This window comes from Emydura macquarii, unplaced genomic scaffold (genome assembly GCF_026122565.2).
Source record: "Emydura macquarii macquarii isolate MOO-44397 ecotype Brisbane River unplaced genomic scaffold, CSIRO-AGI_Emac_v2 contig_312, whole genome shotgun sequence".
In the NCBI taxonomy this organism is placed as follows: Eukaryota; Metazoa; Chordata; order Testudines; family Chelidae; genus Emydura; species Emydura macquarii.
In genome coordinates this window covers 6,287,357-6,312,101 of record NW_027130449.1, presented here as the reverse complement: position 1 = coordinate 6,312,101, position 24,745 = coordinate 6,287,357, and the positions used below count along the sequence as shown (strand labels likewise).

General features: G+C 47.1%; 1 protein-coding gene across 6 annotated transcripts in view; it reads left to right on the top strand.

The window, feature by feature from the left end:
* The window catches only part of OPCML (opioid binding protein/cell adhesion molecule like), a 721,645-nt gene that overhangs the window by 628,633 nt on the left and 68,267 nt on the right, over positions 1-24,745 (top strand). For all 6 annotated transcript variants that reach the window (XM_067564109.1, XM_067564118.1, XM_067564083.1 and 3 more), the window contains one exon: positions 10,070-10,195. In XM_067564109.1, the coding sequence (XP_067420210.1) occupies positions 10,070-10,195 (126 nt within the window). The remainder of the gene's footprint in view (positions 1-10,069; positions 10,196-24,745) is intronic.

Here is a 24,745-nt window from a genome sequence, read left to right as displayed (position 1 = left end):
ACTTTGGGGAAGTTCTCCGGTTTGTGTCATACACCAGGTCGGGGAGGTGAGCGCAGTGGTTCCTTGACCTTAGAATATATGAATTTAACACCTCACTCACCAGATGGTTCTTCTAAAGGTCCAGCACCCTCCTAGTCCTGTGGTATATCAGAACATGTGCCCGTAGGAGACTAGGCCCTGCGGACTCGTAGTCGAAGGGTAAGCACACTATTGACTGAGCAACATCAAAGAAACTGCTGGCAGATCTCTTTGATCTGCATGTTCTGTGCCAGGCATAGGCAAGATATCCAAAGGTTGTTACTTAATACTTCACTCTAGGTAAAGTCTTAGGCCCTGCCTTCCATGGCTGGAACCGTCCTTCTGTCGGTGGGAACTGCCGTGTGTTCACTTGCACATTTTCTTCCACTGATGATTCCCTGGGTATCCATCGATGCAAGGTATCCTGGTCTGCATCCAAGGGAGATCTCTATCAGTGAGAGTTACATCAGTCTAGTGCCATTTTAGAAGCGTTCCGCTTCTGAGGCAACTGAATCGGTAAAAACAATCCTCCTGCCCTGCACCGATGACTGCATAACCTGGTCACCTCTCTGAAGGAATACATCCCCCGCCTGCAGGTTACAGAGAGAGCCTGCAATTACTCGTGTACCCTTTCAGTTGCATCGGCATATCCCCATTTAACAGACTAAATTTCTCACCTGCTGTCTGGGATGGGGCCACCGTCAAGTAATTGCTTCCCACACGAAAAAGAAAAAAGAGAGAAATAATGGATTGCGTTGTAGATTGTTCAGGAGAGATTTGCATCAAGAGGGACTATCACAATAATTAAAAAAGAATAAAGTCTATAAACCGAGCTGGATGGGTGTGGAGCAGCTGTTTGACTTGGAATGCTGGGAATGGACATTTGGTTAGCATTTGGCATTTGAAGGGCATTAATCTTTGGCTCTTTTTCACCTGCTGGGTTTTAAATCATAAATCACTTGCCTGGGCAAAGTCCTGTTTGCTCAAACATCTGCAGCATGGAGCACACTGGCAAATCCCTGCAGAGCCAAAGCTGTTAGATTGCTTTTCTATTGGGGTCGTTCCAGAGCAGTTTGTTTTTCTTAAGGAACTGGCAACATCGTAAAAAGTGTCATCAGAAGCCAAGTGGAAAAAAACCAGGTTGGGTGGGAGGAGGTTTCTGTTATAGGCAACCGCGCTGTCGTCCCTTCCACGCCTTGCCAGCAATCCAAGCAAAAAATGAAACTAGCTCATTCCTTGCTTGCTGCCAGGCTGAAGCATGGCTGGGGCCAGGGGAGGTGCATGGAGCCGGGAAGAAGAGCAGAGATTAATGCTAAGAGGGGCCTATTCTTTCCCCTCGCACACAGCCTAGGTAGCTGGGCTTGCACACCGGTGAAATCTGCAAGGGGAAGGGGATATAATCCTCTCCTTCAGGCCATGGCGTAGCAGTGAACGACTCTCCAGTTCTATTCAACATCCACATGCAGCCACTGGGCGAGCTGGCCGGATGGCACGGACTCCAGTGCCAGCGATTTGCAAATGACGCGCAGCTCTTCCTGTCCTGCACCATGTAGGACCGTACTGCTACTGCCACGGCAGCCCAGTGCTTGGACGAGATCCGCTCAGGAATCAAGAACAGCTGGCTGGAGCTGAAGCTGAGCAAGGCAAAGGTCAGGAAGGCTGGTGGGCAGAGGCAATTGCAGTGCAGTCTCCTTTGGTTGAAGGTACACAGCTGCAACTGGCCAATTCAGTCCATAGCTGAGAAGCACTCTGGCATTCTTCGCTGATTCCAAGCTCTCATACAGCAGCATCCACGAGTGACGCTTTCTACCATCCAGTGGGTTAGGAGACTCCATCCCACCCTGCTGGAGGATGACAGGGCCTCAGTCATTCATGCCCTCCTGATTTCTCAGTGGCACTACAGCAATGCGCTCTACCTGGGTTGGAAGCCTTCAGTGCTTAGGAAATGCCAACAGATACAGTACACTGCAGCGCATTTCCTTAGCAACAAAGTCTACCACCAGCACATCCGACCTGCCCGCCACTCCTTATACTGGCGTCCTGTAGAAGTTTGAATCAAGTACAAGGCCTCAATTCTTATCTGCATGGCTCTCCATGGCCTGGGCCATCTAAAAAATCCACTAAAGCTCAATGATGAAGACCGTGTTTGACAGCTTTGCTCCTCTGGGACACTGAAACTCTCTGCAGTCATGGTCAAATTTGTCTGTACAGGAGACAGCTTTCTCAGGGGCCAGCCCGAACCTGTGGGATGATCTCCCCCAGGCCCTCCGGCCCATCACAAATCTCACCACTTTCCTCTCTAAGTGCCAGGCACATTTTTTTTTTTTGGTACTTGTCTTCTCTAACGTAAACACAGAGCAATGTGCGCGCACGTGTGTGTATCATAAAAAAAATCACTTCTGAATGCTCCCCTGCGCGCACATCTCCGCCGGGGGAGAAGATGAGAGAACAAACACATGTCAGACGGACTGCACTCTTGGCAGGCGCTCCGGTACTACGAGGATGAGGGTGGGGTAAGATGCTATAGAAACTAGACTAGAATCCAGCAAAGTGTATGTCACCCTAATGGCTGGAGGGGCATCCCTGGTCCTGTCTCTGGGGTTTTAGGGTTCCCATCACAGCAACAGTTCTTCAACTTTCATGCGTGTGTCTATGCCTTAGAACATCCAGGTCCACCGTTGGAGCTCGGAACTGCATTCTCAGCTGCAAATAACCACGCTAAGTACCCATTGGAGTCCACCAGTGTGGTTTTGTGTCTCCTCGATGGAAATGGTCAGTCCAGGGTCCCCTCCTCTGCCTATTCCAAGGACAAGTGAATGGTACAGACTAGGATTAGCCCTTTCCTTGCAAATTCCTCTGTTGTCTAACACTGTGGCCTGGGATAGGCCACGCAGGTAAATCCCAGAACAAAGGAGCATTCAGTCTGGGTCAAACTCACCAGTGGTGTGAGTGAAGAGGTTGACTTGGGTGGATCTGTGTGTGCTCCACCAATGAGGAATTGGCTTGTCTGACAGTAAATGTGACTGTTACTTAAGGTCATTCACTTAGGCCCGCCAGAGGTAAATCCCAGCCTGAAGGAGACCTTTGCTATATGACATTAATCCTGGAAAAACAGGAAGTGAACTGAGTTTTAAGGACAGTGGCTCAGAGCCTGCGCAGCTGGGCTAAAGATGTTTTCCTTAGGATCTGACAAGCATTGTGTGCTGCAGGTCTTTCAGTGCTGTCGATGGACCCTGCATGTCTAATAAAGTTCGTTAATCAGTATGAGAAGAAAGCATGTCTTCTGGGGAGCTTTTTGCTATGTACCATTGTACTATGACAGATATCTAACATTTGCAGTTCAGGGAGGTAAGTCCCACAACGGCTCGCCTGGAGTAGATGCTTGGAATTCCATTAAGCTTTCCAGTGAAACCCTCCATGACCTCCAACGATGGCAAACTTCTGTTTGGAAAACCCATGGTATCTGGAGCGCACACGAGGTCCCATTCATTGTCCTGGTGAAAGCAGGGCAGAATCAGGGACTTTCCTGGAGGTACTTCCGCTGAAGCATATAACGTTGAACTCCAAGTTCCTCTCATAAATAAGGGTGACTTTTCCCTGGCATACGCCTGAACTTTAATAACCTGAAATATATTCTGGGCTGGCGAAGCAGGAGCCTTTAATAACATTTTAGTCTGCTGTCTTGGTGCTTAATGCCATAGCATTTTAAACATGTTTTTGGCTCAACGGCTTCCTGAAGTGGTTTTTAACAATATTTTAGCAGCCTAAGCTGTCTGAAGCAGCTAAGAAACACTTGTTGCTGGAAATAATGTTTTCCTCGGTAACATCTCTGTATCACTGTGACATATTTAAACATTTTAAAAAATGTTTTGTATGTAGCTTGTTTTTAAATTAGAGCAAGAGCATAAATTTTGGATGGGTCGGGGGGCTTGGCCAGGGTGGGTTTTTTTTGTGTGTGTTTTTTTTTTTTTTTTTTTTTTTTTTTGCCGGGTAAGTGGTGTGAAATATTCCAGGCGAAGCATCCAATGACATTGCAGTCTGGAGTGCTGGGAAGTGGCATTTTTTAACATGCTTTAATTGCTTTTTTGCCGGGGCCAGAGATATTTATGGGTTCGGAGATTGCCAAGTTATTTATTAGATGGAGTATCTGGGGATAGACTAATATAAATCACTTAGGCTGGTATTGAATATACCAGACACTCAGTAATTTAAAAAGCTTTAATAAAAATGCTAAAATATGAGACTTGTCTTTAGCTGTAATGAGACTCAGTTATCATGTTTTTATCAGCGATTTTCAGGCTTTTTTTTTTTTTTTTTTTATTGGCACAGAGCAGGAAAATGTGGACTTTAGCCCCTCTCTGTATCTGGCATTTCATTGCATCTGGCCCCAGCCTCTGATCTTGGAGGCACACTGGGTAGCACTTAGACATCTTGATTTATGGTGAAAAAATCAGAAACTGTTCCTGAAAGTCAGGCTCACATAGGCGGCTCTAGGGGTGAGGAGGTCAGGCTGGCCATCAGACCGTTAGGGCCAGTCTGGGAAGTTTGGCGCTGGAGGGAGCTTCTCTAGATAGTCGCAGTCTACGTCTGAAAGGCATTATTTCTTTCTATGTATTCTAAGCTGGAAGGAAATTCAACCACATACTCATGCAGCCTGCTCTAGCCATGAGAGCAGTGGTCTCACACTCACATTGGTATGGCAGGGTTTCTGCCTGGAATTACTATCTCAGGCTTTTTATTTTCTGCTTCAGAGGTCTCCCTGTTATTACAAATCCAAACTATCCATTCTAGGCCAGGTGTTGCCCTTCTGTTACAAACCCAAGCTACCTTCAGCCCCCACCCATTGGTGTTTTCCTGCGTGATTGGGCTACCCCAGTGACTCAGAGAATTAGCACACCTAATTTCTGCTCTAATTGACTGAGATTTGGGAGCCCCCGCCTTTCTCATATCAATTAAAGGAAAAAATAATGCTCTACTTCCGTCCCCCTCCCCCTTCTAAACAGATCATCCCCAACTGGTCCTGTGACTAAAGCTGCCGGCCTTTGGTAACTAGGGAAGGACTCCAGGCCTCCAGCCTTGATAGGAGTTCTCACTTCCCTGCTAAGCCAGCTCCGCTCACGCCTGTCTGCTGATGGCAAGAAATGGCCCTTCCAGTCTGCAGAACCGGAGCTATAACGGGGAGAGGGGTGGCGATGGGGTGAAGAGAAGGCAGAGGAGCAAGGAGGGTGGGGGATGCACGAGCAAGAAGGACTCACACAGGGATAATAGGCTAGGGGAAAGAGAGGGTCAGGACTGAAGAAAGGAGGAGGAGCTGATACTAAAGCAAAGGGGCAAGGGGAAGGTAGTAAGACAGGCGCACAGGCAGGCGCTAATAGGATAGGAGTGACTTGGTGGAGCCAGGCACTGGGTGGAAACTGGCGCTTTCCTCTCTGGGTCAGTGGTTCAGATCCAGGCCAGGTCAATGGCCAAAAGTGCCTGCATGGTATGAAACTAATTTGGCAGACTCAGCCCACTTCGGAGTGTGCATGTCACAACAGCAACACTGTGCTAGGCTCTGGCCGGCAGGCGCCGCAGAGGCTAAAGAGGGAGCAGACCAGAGAGACTCAGTTTAGAGGGGGAAGATTTCAGTCTATTCCAGAGCCATCAAGCCAGTTCCTTGCAAAACTGACAATGGGAAGAGAGCCAAGGGAGATGCCAGGGGAAGGATAGGCAAGAAGTAACCTCTTGTTCTTCGGTGTGTAATAGACTCGATGCCTTGTGCACATTAAGACTAAGGAAACTGTGACTAAGGCTATAAACGTGCCAGGAGATGCTCTGGAAACAATCATTGTAAAGCACCAGAGCAAAGCATGAGTAGTTTGTGATGTCATCACTATCGTGGCTTGTATTTATATCCTGGTAATTCATAATAATTTGTTCTCATCCCCTATCGTCTCTCTCCACCAAATACAACACAGGAGAGAGAAGCAATCGTAAATAGAATAGGATCTGATCTGACATGACAAGTGGGTTTAGTTATGCAGTGTACAATGCAAATATCGCTGCAGACTTGTGACCTCAAACGAGTCTAGCTTTCCTAGGAGTTAGGTGTAACCAAGATCAGGGCCCCATTGTGCTAGGAGCTGTTTATATGAGGACTAGATTGTTGGCTTACGCATCACCTCCTCCAGGCAGGATGGATCACAGTTGCCTGTGGTTAAATGGAAGTTTATCTTCTATGTATGCTCATGTAATCCCGGATAATCTTCTTCATTTGAATATAAACCACAAAACTATTCAGTCATGCCAAGTTCATTATACAGCTCCTCTAATGGACTTCAGTCTTGCCCTCGCGAAGGCCACCCTCTCCTTGAAGTAGATTCTTCCTTCCCTGCTTTATGGTGGGAGAGAGATACCAAGGACATAATCACTTCCATAGCAACCAACTGTGAAGGCACAAACAGGAGATTATGATTTCAGGTGGGGAATAAACAGCAGAGGCACAGATGAATCCTTGAAGAACACGTTTTCACGCCAGTGTCCTTTGCAATAAAGAACCAGTGAAGAGAAATACGGAAAATTTAGGATGGAGGGGCCTGAATAATTTCCTCATAGGATGTTTTTCAGCTTTCCATGAGATGTCAGCCATCCTTTAAATCTCCCACGCTTTGTATTGCCAGCAGCAGAATGGGGATTGAAAACTAAACATCTTTCCCCAAGTGGTTTCAGGGTATTGTGAGTGGCTCTTAATTCTTCCCGCTCTCAGTAGCTGAAAGGGGAGAATCAGAATTGAACTTCTACTTGGCAGAAGATCCTCCCTCCAATCATCCACTGCTTTGCAGCATCATGGAATGAAACTTCCTTAAATGAACACTTTTGAATAACCTGCCTGCCAGTTTAGCTAGGTACTTGCCTTCATTGCAGTCGTGGTTGAGGAGCTCACAAACTTTAAGGAATTTATCCTCACCAACTCCCGATGGGGCAGGGCCATAAGGGCAGACTGAAGCCCAGAGAGAGAGCGTGCATTGCCATCTCTTGAAGTAACATGAATCTCGACATATTTAGTGCTTACTTAGAGCCCCAGCTCCTGGAGCCGAGGGATTGTGTTGGGGAATCTCAGCTTTCGTTAAAAACAAACAAGCAGAAAAGTTTTGAATCCTCGTGGTTGTGAAGAAAAGCTTGAAATGTGGGCGCCCGAAAGGTTCACAAACCAAAATGCACATAGATATGTGTGTACAAACATATACACTTCAGTCTGTAAAGCGCCTTGAGATCCAGGGGTGAAAAGCGCCATGTGAGAGTGGGTATTATTATCATTTTTATTTAAAAATCTCATGATTTTTAAGCCAATCTCATTATTTTGGGGGCCCAGCTCTTGCCTTTTTGAACATTTGGGATTCACCAAACAGGATTAAAGCCCCAATTTTCAAAAGTGGCCAGTAAGTCAGGGGGCCTCCATATTTGGCTGCCCAAGTTTAGACACCCTGGGCCTGGTTTTCGCAGGTGCTAACCATCTACAGCTCTCACAGGCCACTCATTGGTGCTGGGGGTTCTTAGCGCCTTTGTGCACTTCAGGTTTGGGCTTCAAAACTCAGGGGTCCCTTCTGAAAAAATTGGCCTGAGTGGCTCGCCCAGGGAGTCTGTGGCGGCACTGGAAACTGACTCCACCGCCCACTGCAGCCCACCGGTTCCTTTTCTGGCCAATCTCTTCTTGGTCTCTTTGGATTGCTATGTGATCAATGACCTATGCAAAATGTCTAGGCACTCCTGACACCACAAACATACACATAGACAGCTTATCCCCTAGGAGTAGCAGAGCAGAACTGAACCCCTGACTACCATGACAGCGGTCTGCTTCAGGGCCTCCTCCCATCAAAGCAGTGCCTAACTGGGACCACCCCTCCTCAGCAATGTGGAAAGGGCAGGGTGGTCACGACCCCTCCCTCAGCAGCTTCCACCTCGGCACTGAGAACCTCTGCCCTACAAAACTCCCTTCATTGGGCACAGATCCAGCCCCATTCTCTGCCGCTGCCTGTGTGATAACTGCCACGCTGGGGATTCAACCAGGGAGCTCCAGAGCCAAATGCACGAGCTGCTACTGCTTGAGCTACAGAAGGAGTGCTGCAAAAAGTGCTGCAAATGCTAGGGATGGAATCCTCTCTGGTGTGATGTTTCGGACGCTGTTTCTTTAAGAGGCATGGGAAACAGAAAGCAGGGCTGCTAGTGAGAGAGGAGGGTCTGAAAGCAGGAAGGCCTCTAAGTGCAGGTGCCGGCTACTGTGTTTGTGCCAGGTGTGAGTTTGCTGGTAGGTGCAGAATCTCATTGCAAATCTCTTGGAGAGCAAGGCAGCAATGAATAAACAAATAGCTTTGGTGGGCTCAGGTCATGAAGGGAGGGGGATAATCTCTGCTTAACCTGAGGCCTGGGCTGGTAGAAAGGGTCTTCCTGGGCGGTCTCCACAATTTTAGCACTTGTGATGGTGCTACAGCCCTGGAATCCCAGCCACGGGTGGGGCACGGAACCCAGTAGCAGGCAGGCTGCAGAGCAGACAGGGTCTGAATTCCCAGTGCAAGAGCCAAGTCACTCTTCTGGTTTGGAGGTAACAGCTGGAAGGGATTTGAGTGCTCTTTCTCTCTGAGTAAGTGAGGGAGGTGGAGGAGGAAGGGAGTTATGGGAGGGGAGAGGCTGATCTGAAAAGACAATCTCAGGCTCCCCAGTGTTAGGTGGGTACAGCGGGGAACTGCGCTACTCCCAAGCATGCATCCTAGGGGAGGAAGGAGGGTACCAGGGGGCTGACGTCCTGGACTGTGTCCCAAATCAGATCTGCAAGGTACGGTTAGAAAACACCCCATCCCCACTCTGTCCATGGACAGAACCACGGCAGGAACCGCCTATACATGGACAAGGGTTTAAAAAGCACGTCAGCAAATTTAAAAAGCCAACAGACCTGGGTTACAAACCCAACCAAAACAAACACCAAACGGACAAGGGTCATAACCAACACAAACAGCACGCTAGAGGCTAGAGCAAATGGGCTGAGCATTAAAAAAAAAAAATCAGGAAAAGGGTGTGTGGGGCATGGAAAATCTTGTCTTCCATTCTATCTCTTTGTCCCTTCCTAAAACACCGAGCAGACTGTACATTTTGCTGGACACATGCCTGTCTTCCCATCTGTCTGCAAAGCACCCAGAGCACTTGTGGGTCCCATGTATCAGACCATCAGAAGACACTAACTATAGCTAGAACTGTAATCCACAGTCAATAGAAATTCAACTGACTTCAGTGGGCTTTAGATCAGGCCCTAAAAGCATCCAAGGGGTTATGTTCTCTTGCCAGTGAGAGATCTCTGGCCATTGGACCCTGGTCCAAGCGGTGAAAGCTCAATCTGGGGCTGTGAAGTTCTAAGGTGATGAGATCAGGAGGTTTGGTTTGGGTTCATCTCTGATCACTACAAAATGTGCTTTGCGTGATGAGCCCAGACAAATTTCAGCTGCTTAAGCTAATACATCGACGCTATACTGAGAGATGTTTGGTGGCAGAGACATGTTTTTGTTGTAGTAAATTGACTTCTCTGCGGGTTGCCTTGCTATTAAAACTTTGCGAGAAGAGGGTGTTTCAAACTGGGGGATGTGTAAACCAGCTGGATACAAATGACCAAGGCCCTGCTGTCTCACAATTCTCTAGCATGTCTCTTTTGGAAATAAGGGGTACTTGGAAAGTAGGTGGGGTTCCTTCTGGGGCGGTGGGATATGTTTGTGCTTTTAATCAAGCCGTGGACCGTGGCATGATGACGTGGGGGCCTTTAAACAGCTGGCATTGCATGCACACTATAACAGAGACTTGCTAAGGTAGCACCAGGAATGTGGTTTCCTCCAAGCTCGCTCAACCTGCGTAATTCAGCACTGGGCCACTTCAGATGGGCTGTACCCTAGTGAAAAGAGTGAGATTGCAAAGTGTTAAGGATGCCGCTGTGTGTGCGTGCGTGTGCATGCGTGCATATGCGCTACAGAGCCTGGGCTCAAACCCAGTCCTCGTGAATTTCTCCTCATTCTCTCTCTCTCTTTTCTTCTAGTTCCGCCCCAGATTATAAACATCTCATCAGACATCACCGTGAACGAAGGCAGCAGCGTAACTCTCATGTGCCTGGCCTTTGGGAGACCAGAGCCGACGGTGACATGGCGACACCTGTCTGGAAAAGGTAAGAAGGTGCCTTGAGATGGACACTGGCACTTAAGGCATCGGAGATGGTTCTGAATAGATACACTAAAAGGCGGAGGAGAACAGCCACAGAAGGGATTGCTCTTTGTCTTCCTGTGTATTTCTTTATATGCTCCGTTGCCCTTAGTCTTTGGCTCCTGACTGTGTGCTTAGAATTGTAGTGATGGATTGTCGCCTAATTCAGCAGGATTCCAGGCTCATGGGATTTATGTGGGGCTCTGCCTGGTTTGCCGTGTGACCTTAGGGCAAGTTACTTAACCCCGCCGTGCTTCAGTTTCACCAACTGTACAATGGAGATCATGGCACTTACCTACTTTGGAGGGACATTGTAAGGCGCAATTGATTCACGTTTGTAAAAACCTTTGAGGTCTGCGGGTGAAAGGTGCACAATAAACATCAAGTCATAAACTTTCTGATGCTTGTTTCCTGGGTGAAGCTTCCAAGTTTCTGCTTAGCAAGGATGGGGGGCAGGTTAGCATCCAGAATGGGCTGAGGGATGAGGATTTATTATTTATAACAATAATACGCTGCATGTTGCTAGCCTCTTCTCTTCCTGCATCTTGAAACATTTTGCAGACATGAATGAAAGAAGTCTCTCCATCTCCCGGTGACACAGGGTGCCATGATCCCTGTTGTGCAAAGGGGGAAACTGAAGCATAAGTGGTGAAGTGACTTGCCTAAGAACATATATTAAGTCAGTGTTGGGGATGAAATCCTAGGACCTTGATTCCCAGTCTTCTGCTTTAACCACAAGATACTGCTCTTTTCTCAGAACTCTGACTGTCGGGTTGTTTTATAGGCTAGTTTCTGTATATTCATAAATCTGCTGAGTATTGTACCTCTGTGACGTTTCCAGGGGTACACAGGGCGGTGCAGCACCTTGCTAGCACCTGTCCTTAGCGTGTCTGTGCCTGTGTGGGTCAGCTCCCCGACAACACTGGCCTTCTAGGCCTTGCAGGCCCTGCTGTGATTCGAGGAGTTGCGATAGGCATGGTCCAACCCCTCAACCCTCCGAGCGTCTCCCTGGAATATCCAGCCCCTGTTCCACTGGGCATTTGCAGTATGAATTGAACTGCTGCTTCCAAAGAAAGAGTGCAGGCCAGCTTGCCGGTTCCACATTAGATCACTGCTCCACTTAACTCACAGCTCTTAGATTAGTTTATAGTGAAATCAAGTATAAAATTATTTAACAAAGCACAGAGATTCAAGTTGTGGCAAGTGGAAGTACTGGAAACAAACGATTACATAGAAAATCAAATCAGAGCATGCATTCTAGAGCCTAGACTTAATTAACCAGATACTCTGGTGTCTAGCAGAGAATTGATCACTCAGAATCCTCGCTGCTTTACAGCCAGGCAGGTTGCGACCCTTCTTTCATGAGACATGCACACGGTCAGTTTGCCTCTTTGGTGAAGGATTCCATGTGTCTCTTTGCACTCCAAGATATACCAGACCAATCCTTTGTCTTTATTCATAAACAGGACCTCCCACCCCCCTGCTGTTTGTTTCTTCCTTTCTTGTCGATCTCAAATCTCTCGATTTGCACCTGGCTCAGTATGCAAATAGGCATATGATACACAAGTGGCCAGACAGGGAAATAGGTGCCGGTTACTTTCTGTCTGAAAGGAACACCTCCTGGTAACCGGCCATAACTCCAAGACCTGAAGAACATCATTTTCAGTATAGGCACATAATCCTTAAACATTATCCATATATCCATTTTGCAATGATTATGGCAACAAGTGGGAAACTGACTTTCAGCAGAGACCTCATATGCCACCCTATGGTGATCTTTTATGCCGATATCTGACCCAGCAGACCCTCATACAGCCCTGTGCACCCTGTTTCCTCTGCCAGTTGGCCACAAGGGGTCTTTGGGTCACAACCACCCAGGCTCCACTGCAGTCATGAATGTCTGTGCACACGTGTAATGTGTAAGTCTGCAGGCAGACACATACGTCCTGCTTTTGATGCATCGGGGAGTTAAAAATACAAGCAATCACAGGCAATCAACACGTCATGTTGCTTTTCTATCTTTGACTTGGCCTGGCAGCTGCATCCACTTTACTATAAATCATGAAGCATAATTTTTTAACTAGAGTTCTCACCACTAGACCCACCACCGTGTCTTAGCACAACAGGAAACCTAGGTAAAAGGACATTGCCACTTTAGAGCTCATAGAAGTGAAGGGCTAATAGCACTGACTGGAGGTGATGTGTAGCGTGCATAGGGGGTGTACAACCTGCATCCACTCAGGTCTGCCAAAGTATCTAAAACAGAAGGGCTGCTGTTGCCTGCTACTCTGGCTCTATGCCCCCTACAACTCTGCATCTCATTTCTTAACCTGGATCATAATTCTAATTTCTCACCAAAGTCCTGGAATGGCAGCTGCAGGCAGTGACTGATGCGGTGGCTTTGAGTCATGTGTTTGATAGCGGTATTTAAAACCAACATGCTAATTTTCACTCATAACTAAGCTTTGGCTCCCAGATTTTCCCAGGCAGGATGCAAATGACTCTTCTGTTGGGACTCAGGAGATCTGGGTTCAAGTACTTCCTCTTCTACAGACTCCCTGTATGACTTTAGGTAATTCACGTCACCTCTCTCTGCCTCAGTTTCCCCATTTGTAAAATAGAAATGCTAATAGTTCCATTCTTCCAACCTTTGTCTTCTTTCTATTTAGAGCGTACAGTCTTCAGTGCCGGGGCTATCTTTCACAATGTGTCTGTACAGCGCCTAGCATATTGAAACCCTGATTTTGGCTGGAAGCTCTAGGTGTTATTGTAATACAAATAATCCTCATAGTAATGGCAGTCAGTGGCGTTTGCTCAGCTCATGCAGCAGCAAAATAGGGCCCCTGCTTGTCAATTCACATCTCCGGCGAGGAAAGGAGGTTAGATCTTAAGTTAATTGAGTTGTCCTGCTTTTCCTTCTCATGTTACTGTATTTTTCTTGCCAGAATGCGGGCGGGTGGATCGGAAGCTTTTGGGGTGAGGAATGCACTGGATATGGATGCCTGGCTTTGGGTATCCAGTAGACATTAAGAAGCAGGTACCCAGTAGCAGGTGAATGCCTCCTTTCTAAGTGAATTCTGCTAATGGAAACATTGTCTCGCTTTCAAACAAAGACTATGGCCCAGAGTAAGGAAGCCCAATGGCCCTGATTCTGAGCCCACTCACGCTGGTGTCAATCTGGAGTATCTCCATTGACCTCAGTGGGATGATGCTATGGTGACACTGATGTAAGAGGAGAATCAAGCCTGATTCTTTCTCCAGTAGTGCTGACTGAACGCAGTCTGGGATACTGTGATGCCCAGATGATGTCTCCTCGTCAGCTGGAGCAGCCTCATTGGGGCAGCGTTGGTGGATTTTAAAAAGGGCCGTGTCCGATTTCGTATTGCATTCACTCAAGCTAGTCAGTTATATCAGCTAGTCAGATCTCACACTTACGGATTAAGCTGATCACTTCAGGGGTAAGGAAGAGGTTTCCTCTTTTTTATCCCCAGCACGGCGTAATTGGCCAGGTGTCTATATAGTGGGGTGGAGTGACAACTTTCTTTTAAAACACTGGGTACCGACCGCTGCTGGAGCCTTGGCATTAAACTCAATGGACGAGTGGTACGCTGATTCACTGACTCCTGAGTTTACATTATCTACTTTATTTTTACTCACTGATGCATCACAGTTGTAACAACGTGATTTCTGTATAGTTAAGCGTGAAGGAGGGATACGTATGTTAACTAGGTGTGTGGAAGCTCCGCCGTGTGCATGAATCTACATGGCTAAATTCATCCCTTTCCAGTGCGCTGAAAATTCCCCACAGTAGCAAAATGACTGATGACGTTTTTAGACATATTTTGTCTATAAGGCCAAATTCTGGCCTGGGTTATATACCCCGTTAACCTTCTTAGGGATGTATTTGAGGGGAATTTGGCCCAATGTCTGTTTAGTTGTTTTAGCTATTTACATAGATTTAGTTCTCACAAAAGATGCTGGAGTGATGGCCCTGGAGACAGAAGTCCCCTGTTTATCTAGAGAGCATCAGCAGTGTGGTCCGGTGTTCTCCATGATATCCTGCCAGCGTATCTCCTCCATGTCCCATTCAGTGGCTGGTTACACTTTTGTGACTGTCAACAAGGGGGCTGGTAAGTGCCAGTGGTTTTTCTGATGTGGACCAAGAACTGGACAGAACTGACAGCTACAGAAACGAGCCAGTCTCTTAGAGGTGAAAGCCTCCGTCTCCTGTTACTGAACCATGGGACTGGCATAATTCTTGCTGCCCCTGTTTAGAGCAGAGCAGGTGAAAAATATACAACTAAGGCACCTGATTTACTGTGCAGCCAAAGCCTCTGTGCCATTGATGGGACCTGATGAACCCATCCATCCATCTACTGCTGCTACCAGCAGCCCAAATAGTTTGTGCTGGCGATAACATTTTCTTTTGCTTGCTCATGGCTCTCCTGCAATGCTGCTCTAAATCTCCTAGCTCAATTTAGTCATCTCTGTTGTGCCTCATGGCAGCCCTGCACCTGCTTCCACTTTGCATCAAGCCCAACATCCTTTTAGCTCTTCCCCTCTAAAACGTCAGGCCAGATCTTACAGACATGTGCCGTAAGCGTGTGGCCATGTGGTATCTATTCCAAGCACCTGCAGGATCCTCTTTCTCTTGGCTCTACTTCATTCCGGTATTCAGGGCTCCTGCTTAATATAATGTATTTGATCTTTCATCTCGTCACTCTGGTACTGATCATCATGAATCATCTGCTTCTCCTCAGGGACAGTGTCCTACCAGACCCTGCTTTGGCACGTCTGACCTTTATGTATCCTCCAAAAGCCCGTGGAGAATATACTACAAAAGATCTGGCACTTGGTACTTAAGCTGCCAGGCAGAGCTGGAAGTCTTGGGGCCAATGAGATTGAATAAGGAGTGACACTCAGCACCGAATACGGCCTTTAAACAGTAATATAGTTTTCAAGCTTTTAGACCCATCCGAGCCTCCCATACCCTTTCAAAATTAGCCCATCCAGCCACAACTAACAACAGGTATGTGCACAGTTTAGGTAGAATGATGGGAATAATGCTTGATACATAAATGAGTCATGTGCCAAAGCATGTATGTCAAACATATCAGAAACATACAGAGAACATATACCGTAATATCAGGACTACAGTTTGACTGTATGTATGTTGGTAGATGTGTCCCACGTCTTTGGCATGGATTGTATGCGTGTATTGACATGCCTGCATTATGTAACTTGGAACATTTGTTACACGTATTTTAGTATGCCTGCTGTAAAGGAAATTCCTCCCTCAAGTTACACCAGGGTAAACCTAGCGTAACTAATAGTTTTATTTACCTGATATATATTAGAGAGAAACGGATGTAACTTGAGGGAATAATTTAATGCATGGCATGTATGTCAAAGTAGAACAAGCATACCAAAACATGTGTAATATATGTTCCAAATTACACACCTGATTCATGCCACACGTAACATATCTATCAACATAGGAACAGCATAAACAAATAACAGTACATCAGTAATGTGTACCAAAACATTTACAGTATATGTACAGAATCACTTAATATGTGCGTTAAAGCACAATCAATGCAAACTATAATACATGTAAGGAGTAGAAGTATGTATAGCACACAAACCAATTTCTTTCTGCAACCAATGAAGAAAGACATCTTTACAAATGCTTGAAACCCCCAGTATGTATTTAGTTGATCCTAAATACATATTTATATAAGCCTGAAGATCTTTTTGAAGGCATCTTGGCTTCTGGTAAATGCTTTAACTCGCTTTTTATAGGCTGTACATGGAAAGATTTAAAAAAAAAAAAAAAGCAAAAAATCCCAAGGGACTCAAATACAGCAAGTTGTTAGCATTGAAGTCACGATGCAAAGGGAGACATGCTAGGGATATTCCAGAGTCAAACTGACCCTCTATGCTCAACCCAGCTAATATCTTTATCTTTTTAAATTTGTTTTTATGGCTTTGATTTATTAAACTCCGTCTCTTGTCAGCTTCTGTCCCAACCTTTAAACACAGAGGCCTCCATTTTCCAAAGAGCTGAGTGATCTGGAATCTTCCCAGTTTTCCGGGTCCAGCTCCAGGAACCTGATTTTCAGAGAGTGCTGAGCACTTTCCTTTCTGAGAATCAGCCCTTTAAAATCTCTCAGGTTGGGAACCCCAAAATTAAAGCATCAGAAATCACTAGGCACTTTTGAAAATTTAGGCCAGGATGGCTTTTTCTTGCTTTTATTTAATTTATTTATATATTATTTATTTGGAGACAAATGGAAATCTAACTGCATGCAAATGTTTCTTCCAAAGTATTTCTCTCTCTCTCTTCCTTCTCCCTCTGCTCTTTAAACTACTGAATGTGCTGTCATAGGCACCAGGTCAGGAAAGCATTTAAGCACAAAGTTAATTTTAAGCACAGGCTCAAATCCCTTGATTTCAGTCGGAGCACATGCTCAAAGTGCAACATATGCTTCAATGATTTCTTGATAGGGAGGCTTTCCTGAATTGGGCCACAGAGAGGTAGGATGGTCCAATGGTTAGAGTCTTCATCTGGGACATGAGAGAACAGGGTTCAATTGCATACTCTGCTGCAGATTTCTTGTATGGTGGTGGGACACGAGGCATAGGGCTTAATCTGCAGCAGAGGAGATTTAGGTTAGATATTATGAGAAACTTTCTAACTATAATGATATAACTTCTGGAATAGGCTTCCAAGGGAAGTTGTGGAATCCCCTTCACTGGAGGTTTTTAAGAACAGGTTGGCCAAACACCTCTCAGGGATGGCCTAGATTTACTTGGTCCTGCCTCAGTAAAGGGGCTGGACTTGATAACCACTTGAGGTCCCTTCTAGCCCTACGTTTCTACAATTCTGTGACCTTAGGCAAGTCACTTAGCCTCTCTGTGCCTCAGTTCCCCATTTGTGCAATGGGAATAATAGCACTGTGCTGCCTTCCATGAGTGCTGACAGAACAGCGTTAAAGATCGTGAGCTGCTCTGATGCTAAGATAATGGGCACCATAAAAGAACCTTTAAAAATACTTCTGGGATGAAAATGCTCTGGTTAAAATAGCAATCGAGGTATCGAGCCTGTCATAACCATGGTCATTCTTCTGGTGGAGAGGTGAAGGCTTATCTAGGCAGGAGGCCCCTTTGTAGACATCTTAATTATTACTCACACTTCTCAACAAGGGGGAGCACAGCATGTCTCTAAGAGTGATGGCCAGAGAGAGGCATTTGGAGTCTCAGATTGTACATGGAGCCTGATCCTGCAAAGTGCTGCGCGTCCTTAACTCCTATCGGCATGGCTGGGAGTTGTGAGCTCTCTGTCACTTCCAGGAACTGATCTGATCTTTCCCAATTCCCTTTGATTCAATGCTCTCAGGGTAGCCTGGGGTGTCCCAGGTTTCGTACAGGTAATAAATATCTTAAGAAATGCTGTGCTTAGGCTTTCTTCGGCATGTATACTTCTGCTCACTGATGGGACTGGAAAATGCAGAAGCACTCAGAAATGATGCTTTATTGAAACTTAATAAATCCAAGGATCTCTCCAAACTTTAATGAATTCACTCTCACAACCCCTCTCAGGAGGGAGAGAAATATCATTCTCCATGTATAACAGATGGGGGAAGGAGGCTTATAGAATGACTTGCCCAAAATCACACAGGAGGCCACTGGCAGAGAACTCAGAAGCCCTGCTTCCCACTGCTCTGCTCTGCTGCTGTAACTGTGAGATCATGTGTGTCGGGGAGAGAATTTGCTTTTCCCCCGTGTTTCATGCACTTCCATCTCTCTGCAGGAGGAGACCACACCTGCTCCTATTTATATTTCACAGTCTAGAAAAAGGACTTCTTTTTCTTTTTGTTTCATTCCTAAGGGAGAAAAAAAAAAAACTCAAACAATTAGCAGGTGCTGGTGGGATTGCAGCTTCTGAAGGTGCCAGGCATTGAGACTGCTAGCAAATCTCGCTGTGTCTTTGATCTAAAGTTAGGCTCTGCTCTCGAACAGATGCTGACCTCCTGCCTCTGCGCGGACAATGTCTTGAGCCTTCAGTTCTCACTGACTTGATGAGCTGATTATGCTAATTAAATCTGGCAAGGTGCTGGGAGGGGCAAACAATGCTGCCCAGCGTTTCAGTTGCACCTTAGTCCTGTCCTGAACCATCCTCTGCTGTTATCATCCTCCCCCGACTCCACTGAATTTTGCTAAAATATCTTATCTGAACTAGCTATAGTCTAGGTATTCTAGATATATTCTGTGCTATTCTAGCCCTGGTCCCCCCCACTCTTTTACTGATGTCTCCGTCAACAGCCACCCTTGTTGGTCCTGGACACATACGGACACAAACTATGTACAGCCAAAGCTTTTCAGTCATACCTGTCAGGACCTGGTCCCCATACAGCTCTGCCAATGCATATCAATCTCAGATTACAGCGCACCTTTCCCAAGCACCCCACCTCTATCGCTCTGTTCAGGGAACCCCAGCTGTCCCTACAGCACCCACTCTGCTTCTTTCTGCAGTCGTAGCCCTGGGATTTTCCTGAGCCAATCTCCTGCAGTAGCAGTGGCGTTCTACTTGCTGTTTTTATTTCTAATCAACCAGCAATGAACAAGGTGGAGCCCCACCAAAGGAATTTCATTGCGACCTAAACCAGGTACAAATGCAAACAACTAACAAGAGACATCAAGTGTATTGACCTGCTGTATCATCTAGTCTTGTCGCCTCCTCTTCCCCCCCCCCCCCCAAGGCTTCCAGGCTCTCTGTTTTCTCCATCTGAAGACCTGTTTAGAGGCTAATTAATCCCCCGAGAGTGGGAATGAGGTGGCTGAGATGAGAAATCAAGGTTATTCATATCTTGCTCAGTAAAACAGTTATGGGCAAGCAAGCTGTTCCTTGCGCATTTTTTGCAAAGCAAATTTATGTTCGCTAACTTTGCCTCTTGCTGTAAATGAGAAGTGTAGGAAGGTCTAGCAGTACGCTTTTTACCAGATGGGCGCCCATATGTTTTCCCTCTCTGCACGCATCCGTTTTAGCTTTGGCATGCACATATGCCTGTATTTTTGCAACTTAACAATATTAAAACTAATTCCATTTACGCTCCTTTTGGGCTGGTTGATTGAGTCGTAAATTCTTTGGAATGTCTTCCTTGGGAGGCCCTTTTTATTCCCCTCCCTGAAGCCAAGAGAGGGCTGAGCAATCTGCTCACATCTTAGGTGTGATAATAAAGGAGCTGGACTCGGTGCATTCATGCAGTCTTGGAATGAAGTGCTGCAGGGAGCAGGACCAGAAGCCCTCAGCAGCCCTTGCTTTCTAGAATGATGACCAATCTCCAGGGAGGAGAATGTTCCTTGCCCACACCCCTTTCTTGTGAACTGTTGTCGGACTAAATACAGTCTGGTCCTAAAGCAGGAGAAGTTGTGAACACCAAGGACAGAGAAATAATATTGTTATGGAAGGCATCAGAAGGTGGCACTGTCGTACAGTTTTCCAATTTCTTTTTCTTAGTGTGCAAGCAAGCTTTGACTCTGGGGGAGATATACTGTGTTGTGTTCTTTTTGGATTAGGCCAGGTTGTGTGTAGAAGCAGATTAATGAGAGAGAGAGAGCTGTGTGAGTTTGTTTGGTGCCTTGGTCTCTGATTGGAGTCAGAGTTGTTCCCTGGGAACTGGGCTTTTGTGATGGGCTGAGCTTCCTGAAGGAAGAGACTGCCCTGCATGCTGTTTGACCATCTTAGTTCAGGACTCGTGAACACGTGTAAGTAAAACCAGTTGCACTCAAAGGATACCCAGACTCCACATCTCCGATTTCTCCTCCTATAAAGCCTGGCCTTGTGCTACCGCTTGGCAAAGGGGTGGCATGGGTCTTAGAAAAAGGGGCAACAGAACAAAAGAATCTCAGGCACTGGTGCTTCAATGAGCTCTGCATGGTCAGCCATCTTGGGTCCAAAGGGAGCTCACAGCAGGATGTGGGCCTGACCAAGTGGGACCAGGGCCAAAGTGAAAGTCAGCTGGAGAAAATACCAAGTTAATACAACGGGGGGAAAAATAATCCAAGCCACCAACAGTGAGTGGGAGGGAGGTACCTGGTGAATATTCATGGCTGAGAGACTCAGGACCTGTCTACAATAGGGACGTTTACATTGATGTAGTTCCTCTGATGCAAAACTCTCCTGTAGCTGCAGCGCCCCAGTGAACCATGAACCTGACGCCAATGCGAGGTTGCACTGCACAGGCCCCATTTTACACCAGTGCAGCTCATCTGCATTAATGGTTTGTACCAAAGTAGCTACCTTGAGGCAAATCTCTTGGTGGTGACAGTGGGCAGCCAATGGAGCATGAGCCAGTGATGTAGGATAGCAGCCCGAAATCAGGGCATCGGTAGACTTGTGATCTGCATGTGCAAAGACACCAAATCAGGGAGCAGAGTGAGCACGATCCCTCTTTCTGCCGCCCTGGTGTGATGATCTCAGCCACAACGTTGCTTTCAGACTGGAAGGAGTTCAGAGAAAGCAACACGAAGATTAGGGGGCTGGCAGGAATGATTCCCATAGAGATATCAAAAGTTAATCATGCATAGAGGGCGTCATTCTCCCCGTCTTTGCACCTGGCACCCTCGTTCACACCTGTGCGCAGTGGATGTAGCATGCTGCCCCGTCCGGAGGGTAGCAAGTGCCACTTGTTTTGCACATGTGTAAATAATGACACGAAGGACCGGGCAGTAGGGAATCAAACCTGGGTGGATGGGGGGAATGTCTGTATAAAAGTAGCTGAAGGGTATAAACACAGAGGAGGGATTGAGTAGTGTCGCTTATGAGGGTATTACGGGAGAAAAGGAGACTGTGGGCAGCGCGGTCTGTGCGGTTGTGCGGCTCAGTGTCCCATCCCCTGAGGGGAAGGAGAGGGACTATGAACGGGCTGTGTCCTTACCCTGCCCTTAATGGTACACATTGACTTCAGTGGGGTTTAAAGACAGGCTCAGGCTTGGGCTAGCCGCCTGGGTATGTCCCTCAGCGCTTGGACGGGGCTGTACTGGGGTGGCCAGCCAATGCTGCCACTGCGCCGCCGTGGCTTCACGGCTATTGGGCAGCGTGAGCCTGCGTCTGGCTACTTGCAGTGGGAATTACGCCTCTCAGCATCAGTGTAGACGTGCCCTCAGAGTTCAGAACATGCTTCAGTGCTTTGTTGAGCTGGGGCCTTCATGTCTAACCTCTCCACTCTTCCCGGAGGGTAACTCGAAAACACTGCCCTCCCACAGAAACCCTTACCAGGAATTGCATCGGTGAACTTGTCTCCCCCTCGGAAATCCCTCCAGGACCGCCTGGGTCCTAGCACTCCCTTGTCACACGGGTTGTAGCCTGCAGCGTGACTCAGGGCGCCTTATCTTTACTCACAGTGCAAGAGGTTCAGCCTCCAGAACCGCCCTGCATCCCTGCACAGGGTCTTACAGCCTTTGTCACCCACACAGGGAATGTTTGTTCACCTCTCCCAGGGCCTTCCCTTGGGGACCAGTCGTTCAGCTCTGCACAAGGAGCAAGGGAGTCAGGTAGTGGCTAATTTATACAGTGCACGTGGCAGGGAATGAGTCAGCGCGTCCCTAACAGGAAAGGTCACCCCCGCAGACCTCCCTGTGGCATTAAATATTTTCTCTTCCACTGATGACTACACCCTCGTCAAGCTAATTGGATCCTTCTCCCCATGCTGAGCTCAGAGGAGGGGAAAGGGACGGGAAGTAACAAAAACCAGGGCAAACAGCTGTTAGCAGAGAGGGTTTTCATTGGAGTGGAACGCTCAGCCTGGCCAGTCGGGCTTCGCCCTCTCCAGTCTGGGATCCATGCGTCTGGGATTCAGGAAGAACCAGACTCATTAAGCAGAAGATCCTTGATTGTCACTTTGTGTCTGGGCCGCACACCTGGAGGCATTCCTCTTGCGTCCTGCGCACCGCACACCAACAGGGATGGGGTGGGTGAGGTGGACGTGTTTTATCCCACCGTATCTAATGCCGAGAACCCCAGGATCCCCTCTCTCCGTTCTGTTCACCGTTAGCCAAGGGACTCTCATTAGTCAAATGAAGGGCGATCATTAAGGCGCTCTCGTGCTCTCAGCTGGCGTGCCCAGCTCAGCAATGGCTTATTAGTGCGTTCCAGACCTCCTGCAGGGCCTGTGTGGTGGGTTGTGTTTTTTTAATGAATCTCTGGGTTATTTTGCTTCTTAAATGAAGCGTTTGGGTTATGAAATCGCCCATGTCTCCTTAATCTCTCTCTATTTCCAAGCCTCTCCTCCCACATCCCCGTCCCTTCACCTCCCCTCTTAGTCTGTCTATGTTTTCATCTCCCTGCTCTATCAAGCTAATATTCTATCGCCGCCTCCTTTGCATGCACTGTGTATGTATGTGAGTGTTTATCCCAAACGGTTTGGGTTAGACACGACGCAGCTGGATGGCAGCCATTATGAGTGACCAAATCCCGCTGAGATGCAGGTTGATGTTTTAAAAATATAGATAACTTTTTCTTCCCTTGAGAAGTAAAATTCCCATGCCGTTGTCACAGGTGTCCCCATGACACTGCTGTCAATGCTGCATTAGCCAGGCTGCTCGCAAGGGTGTTGGCTTCCCAGTCAAAGGAGATTTGGTTGTAGTCTGTGTCGTAGGGCATGCCTGCCCTGCAGCACTCTCTGCTGAGTGAGTGTGGAGCTGCAAGTACTCCTTGCCTCAGTTTCCCTTCTCAGGAACCCAGCAATTTCACTTCAGGCACTCTTGACATTTGATTCAATAATACCCTTCCTAGGGCTTGTTTATTACAAAATGTCTTACAAAAAGTCCCTGACAACCAAAGGGTCTTTCGGGATTTATAGACTCATAGACTCTAAGGTCAGAAGGGACCAATATGATCATCTAGTCTGACCTTCTGCACAATGCAGGCCACAGAACCTCACCCATGCACTCTTGTAATAGACCCCTGACCTATGACTGAGTTATTAAAGTCCTCAAATCATGCTTTAAAGACTTTAAGGTACAGAGAATTCACCAGCAAGTGAGCCGTGCCCCATGCTGCAGAGGAAGGCAAAAAAACCCAGAGCCTTCGCCAATCTGCTCTGGGGGAAAATTCCTTCCCGACCCCAAATATGGCGATCAGTTAAACCCTGAGCATGTGGGCAAGACTCACCAGCCAGACACCCAAGAAAGAATTCTCTGTAATAACTGCAAAACGGACCCCTTCCCTGCTGAGCATGCAGTCCGGAACTAAACCGAAGCTGATCTGCCTAAAATTCCAAGGAGCCTGGAACTGAAACCCTAATTATATATGAACCTGCCCCATTAAAGCCACTGGGTGAAGTGGGGGCAGGATCGATTCCTTAATTGCTTACTCATCAATTGCCAGATAGGGCTAATAGCAATAGAGGGCACCAGTTCCCTACAAGAGAATCCTATTGGATATTGGTAACTTTTCCTCTCTGTGCATTTTGATTATATAGGGTGGCAATTATTTTTGGGAGGAGGTGGGGGAGATGGAGGGAAACATTGACAGTCACCTGGGGTTACCATCTATTAATCAGAATCTTCCCAAGCCTAGTTACGAGGCAGGCATTGAAAGCCATTACTGCATACTAGCCTCACATCTCTCAGACAGCCCGTGCTTTCTGCAAGCAATTCGGCTCCCAGCTAGGAGAGAAGGGCTTGCACATCAGCCTACATTCCCCTACCTTTCTGAAACGTTATTGGCTCCCTGCAACAAGGCGGTTTGCATTTCATTGCTGCAATTACCCTTCACCGGCTCCCAACCATCCTCACATTTAAATAAAACTCTCATTTCACTTCACAATGGAAGGACTTAAGAAATTTGCATATTAAGTGCAAGTCACTCAGCTCCGAGATCTAATTAAAAGCCTCTAAATTTTCCTTTCCTCCCCCCTTTTCATTTTTTTTTCCCTTTCCTCTCCCCTGAGCTGCTGACATTATTGTACTGTGTTCGGTGTCCCCATTCTGTCAGCGCCTGTGCTGTGAGAAAGGCAGAGAGGGCGAGAAGGGGAGTGGAGCAGGAGCCAGGGACAGTGGGAAACGGGAAAAGAACTAGAGGGAAAGGAGAAGAAATGAGGGAGTAGAGACCGGAACTGGGGAAAAACGGGAGATGAAGAGAGAAGGAAAAGACAAGGATGAGGGAGGGAGTGTAATGAGAAAGATCCTGATCCAGAGTGCAGTGGGAATCATTCCACTGACTTCAAGGGGCTTTGGAACAAGCCTGGAGCAAGCACAGGAGAGGAAATGTTCATAGATTCATAGACACCAAGGGCAGAAGGGGCCATTGTGGTCATTTAGTCTGACCTCCACCAGAGAAGTCAGAATGATGCCTAGAGCAGATCTTTTAGAGAAACTGCCAATTTTGGTTTAAAAAGTTGTCAGGGCTGGTGAATCCACCACGACCCTGTTTAAGTTGTTCCCATGGTTCAGGAGAGAATAAGAGACTGGACCAAACGTTGGAATCCTCACCCAGGCCCTTGGACTCCAT